This window comes from Convolutriloba macropyga, chromosome 2, assembly GCF_964194025.1.
Source record: "Convolutriloba macropyga chromosome 2, txConMacr16.3, whole genome shotgun sequence".
Lineage (NCBI taxonomy): Eukaryota > Metazoa > Xenacoelomorpha > Acoela > Convolutidae > Convolutriloba > Convolutriloba macropyga.
In genome coordinates, this window is record NC_134469.1 from 10,700,888 (window position 1) to 10,705,944 (window position 5,057).

Consider the following 5,057-nt stretch of genomic DNA (forward strand, 5'->3'; position numbering starts at 1 on the left):
GTGATATCTCTAAAAGTTTCGCATTATCAGAACCTCTCGCGTACAATCAGATTTTTTGTCGCGTACAATCTGCTGTTGAAACACGAAGTATCTTTACTCGCGCATAAGTTGCTGTTCGTCATGGTGGTTGTCTGTCAATGATGACAGGAGTAAAAGAGCGTTTAATTGCAGGAACCTCGGTAGCAACAATAGATTGAGTAGTCTGAGTTTTCTTGAGTAGGTTTCATTCGTATCGCCTTACCAGCCAGTATTCATGAACTGAACTGAACTGACGATATCGTAACCTCATTGAGAGTTATGAGTGCAGTGATCTGCAAATTGCTGTGGATTATAGCCCACTTGTAGTTATAGCCTCCCATTATTTACCACAATGGAGAGGGCTCTAGATTATCTAACCGCTAAGCTGAGGGAAGGGGGCACTAAGCACTATTATGGGGAAAGACCCGACTACTATGGGAAAGTAGCATTCTTTTGACTTCTATCTTGAGACTACAGGTCTCAGAAGCTAATTTCTGGCAATCTGTCAGCTAAATTGTTGAATTTATACCTTTCAACATCATGATGATTTCGCGTCGATGGTTAGAAAAATTAAGAGATTGCCGAAGTTAGTTAGATTAACATAGACTACAGAAACATATAGGTTAACGTGAAAATTCGCATTCTGAGCTCAAATTTCCTGCTAATTAAAATGACTCATTTCTGAACTGCAATTTCCTCTCGAAGCTTAGCCATCTGAGGAGAATTTTTACATGGAAATTAAGAATTCTATCGCAGAGTGAACTTCTCTCGGCAATAGCTGGTTATCAAAGGTATATCGTGTCTCACTGTTATAGCAATATTTAATTTCAGATTAAAGATAATGGACTTCAACTAATGGGAGAAGCTGTTCTAATTGATTATGCGGAGCTCGAGGTAAAAAGGAAAGTTTTGGCATTTGAAATGAGGCAAAAAATAATTTTAATTTTATTTAGGAGCTGGAGGCGGTCGATGCTTATGTGGCCTTAAAGCCGTACGATATCATCCTATGCACAATCGAAGATGTGGTGCTATGGAAAAAACAATTTTATCCAGTTATAGTGTCTATTATTACCTCTCTAGTCTTCTTGTTAGTATCATTTCTTTGATTGTTTCTACATCTGTACTCAAAATTTGCTCTTTGACTTAAAAAATCAATGGCTGGATCTGATGGGTGGGGGCTTACATTGACATGATTATATTAAAGAGGGGTTACAATCGGAAAGCACCAATGTTCTCAAGCAATCAGTTTGAGTGAGAGTATGTGGAACCCCAAACCTCTATTACAGTACAAATGCCATTAGGGTATTATTTCTCGGTCAAAAAGTTCAGGAAAAAAGACCATTATTCAATTTGCGTAAGATTCAAACAAGGATTTTCAACTGAAATTGAGGCATTTCATTGGTATCAGTTATGTTTCTGATGTTTAGATTAGTTTGGGTGTTCGATCCGAGCATGATCACGCTTATCTCTGCAGCAGGTATAGTGTGTGTTGCCATCGATTGCATCGCAAGGACCTCTTTCGTTGACTCGCTCAGAAACAACGTGAACAGGTATTAAGATGTCAACGTTTGCTGATGATATTGAAAACAAGTTTCAAGAAGGAGGAATAGTTATGTGCGTCCGCAAATAAATTTTTAAACCCATCTGTTACATTTTACAATCAAGAAATTCAATATTATATTATTGATAACATTAAGAAATGAAATATTATATATTAGTTATTAACTTAATAATAGTTTAAGAACTCCGATGGATGAAAAAAAAAGCAAGTAAGGCAATTAGCTACCACAATTTAATTTGAAACTGACGTTATTAAATGTAAGAGGTGTTGTACATGCAGAAAAGGAAGCTTATAAATGAAAGAAATTTTTCTGATCAATTTTATTATTATTTGGCAAGATGTTGTTTGTTTAAATTGTTCACGTAGCCAAAAAATTAATTTTAGGGAATTTATTTAATATGAGTAAATATAGATAATTGTGTTTTTGCAAAAAAAAAATGTACATCCATATTCTCGAAAAACAATTAATTTTCCGAATGAAAAACATAATTTTTATGCGAGATTCCTTTAAACCACCAACTTGTGACGCTTTTTTGTGATATAGAGTTTCTAAATAGAAGAGGTGAGCCAATCGGATATTGGAGTACTGCCTTTGAGTGTTTAAATTGGTATTGGCCTAATTTCAACAAAACGTTGGTTGAGAATTTTTGCTTAATGGCCACAAAAATTCGATTCGTCTAATCAAGTTTTCGCCTAATAAAATGACAACAATAAAATGGATAGGCCCCGCTGACTGTTGTTCAGAGTAATTCGTCCGACATTCGTCAATTAATTGAACTAAATAAAGTCGTGTTTACAGAACTGAGTGTGATGGACAGTTTCGTGGTATCTGTCTGAAACTTGTTAGAATGCGACACATCTCAAAGCGCATCTATCAACAGTTGTCTGAGAATCGACAGCGAGAACCGAACAAAGTAAGTTCATTTCATATCAATGAAATAGGTACTACTGAAGAATTGTAATATTAGCATAGCTTCAAGTCATTGAGGTGTGCCTCGAAAGTGCATGGGATTATAGTTGAAGTTTAAATTACTATCTGACTTGATCTTCATTTCCAAAAATATAGAATCCCTGGAATTGAATTCAAGTCGAAGCTGAAATTTTTTTGAAACTGAATGAAACTTTAAATGAACCCGAGTGTTCAATTTTAGATTGCTGTGACCATTTTCTGTATTGTTTTCTGGGGAAAAGATTCAAATAGTGCTACGGCTTTTTGATTTTGAACCTGTGCTTGAGATTATTGTTTTGTTTTAGCATTTCTTCTACTGCTTCGCATTCTTTGCCTCTCTTGCCTGGATCGGCTGCAGAGTGCACAACCTGCTCCTTCTCTACATTGTCGGTAAGAACAATCATCTCTTTTTCTGTCTACTCAGCAGAAATTGACTTTCGCTTGGTAGCAATTGCTCTGAATGAATACCACACGGCTGTTATCGCAATCGAGAAGTTATCAAACTCCGAGGCAAAGCCGAGTTGTTGAATAACTTCGAGAGGTCGATAACAAACGTGTCGTAATGTTTATAAACCTCTCTCGTTGCAATTATTGCATAGCTTACGCAACACTGCGTTTGATTAGACTATCTTTTCCCGCCACTCTTCATATATAGCGATATTATAGGAAAAAGATAGTCTAATCCCAAAGCAAAATTTTGCCACTGTTTCGAATTTTTGTATATTCAATGGGCGCTAGCAGGTTATTTCATCGTTATGCTAGGCAACTTTTGTTATCGCAATGATAGTTGATGAATATTACCACACGGTTGTTATCGCCACCGAGAAGTTATCAAACTCCGAGGCGAAGCCGAGGTTTTATGATTACTTCGAGGTCGATAACAACCGTGTGGTAATTTTTTTAATCAACACCTGTTGCGATCATTTCAAAATTGAATACGGTTTTTTTGATGTTTCATTTTTATTTTTTGTGAACAATTACATTTTCAAAGGTAAGTGATATTTCGTCGAAGCTGTTCTTCGTTTTGTCCTCATGCCCCCCCCCCTCCCACACACACATACACCACACACAACACATCACACACTAACCACACACACACACACACATACACACACGCGCGCGCGCGCACAAACGCACACACGTACGCACGCTCCCACAAACACACATAAACACACGCACACACAGACGCACGCACACAGACACACACTTACACGCACACACACAAACACGCGCACACACACACACACACACACCACACTCACCACACACACCACCTACACACCACACACACACCACACACACAACACCTACACAAGCACCACACACACAGCACCCACACCACACACGCATCACACACACTACACACACCACACACATGCACACACACACAGACACACCACACATACATACACTCACCACACACACACACACCACCTGCACACCACACACACACACACACACACACACCACACACACAACACCTACACAAGCACCACACACACACAACACACCACACACACACTACCTACACACCACACACACACACAGACACTACACACACGCACACAGACACATCTTACATATATACACCACACACACACCACAAACACACCACGCACACACCGCACATACACCACCCACACCACACACAAAGCACACCACACAAGTTTTTTTAGACTACAAGTTTATCAAACTGTTTCCATCATTAAACTACGAGTTTATCAGCACTCTTTTATCGCCACTGTTTACTTACTAACAGTGGCGATAAAAGAGTGATAAACTCGTAGTCTAATGCTAAATTGTTTTTCCAGTGTCGATCGGGCATTAAAATTTATTACACTGGCCGTTTATTTAACTGCTATTATCGCAACAGGTGTTGATTAATTGAAGTTATGATAGTTATGTTGCTCATTTGCTGTAATTGTATATTTCAGTATCGTTCATTGCCTTGCTTCCCGGATTCAGACGCAGTAGAGTGACCAGCAAGTACTACGCTGCATTCGTATCCCTTATCTGTCATTGGTCACTCAAACCCAAGAAATCTTAAGGTCAAATCCTCAGAGGCCACTACTGCATGTTTGGCATCCTGGAATGATCCTACGGTTTATTTCATCATACTTAGCCATTGTTCTAATTTGCACGCAGAACACTTGTAACAAAAATAAATACCAATTCGAAATGCTCACATAAAATTGCAATTCAAAAGAGACGGATTACGACATTGACCGACCGCCTAGCATTATCCGATTTGATAACGAGTTGCTACGGGATTTCAATTATTGTACGTGTTGTGCTTTTTATTAAATCATTTCTTTACAACTTTTAGAAACTAGAGTAGTTAATGTTTCAATTCCCTCATTCAATGAACTAAATAACCGATTACTGTAGCATGATAGTTTTTTTGGTATTTGTGATGAATTTATATTGACATGTTTGGTAAAATCTATCTTACAATTTAGTAGAGCACACCTTTAAGAGCGTACCTGCCAACCAATTATGTAATGCTAGTTTTAATTTTTTCGGCGTCAG

General features: G+C 38.1%; 1 protein-coding gene across 1 annotated transcript; it reads left to right on the plus strand.

Annotated features, from left to right (window-relative positions):
- Window positions 1-370: 370 nt before the first annotated feature.
- Window positions 371-4,575, plus strand: LOC142334811 (ADP-ribosylation factor-like protein 6-interacting protein 1). The gene is made up of 7 exons (XM_075383136.1): window positions 371-460; window positions 850-912; window positions 972-1,105; window positions 1,446-1,568; window positions 2,379-2,493; window positions 2,834-2,918; window positions 4,463-4,575. Exons 1-7 carry the CDS (start codon window positions 371-373, stop codon window positions 4,573-4,575), a joined length of 723 nt encoding a protein of 240 aa, XP_075239251.1.
- The last annotated feature ends 482 nt before the right edge of the window (window positions 4,576-5,057 follow it).

Bases quoted from the DNA above. Each gene is read 5' to 3' on its own strand.
- LOC142334811 (XM_075383136.1), top strand. From the start codon at position 371: ATGGAGAGGGCTCTAGATTATCTAACCGCTAAGCTGAGGGAAGGGGGC. The intron at 2,494-2,833 runs GTAAGTTCATTT...GTTTTGTTTTAG, and splicing joins GACAGCGAGAACCGAACAAA to CATTTCTTCTACTGCTTCGC. The intron at 2,919-4,462 runs GTAAGAACAATC...TGTATATTTCAG, and splicing joins GCTCCTTCTCTACATTGTCG to TATCGTTCATTGCCTTGCTT.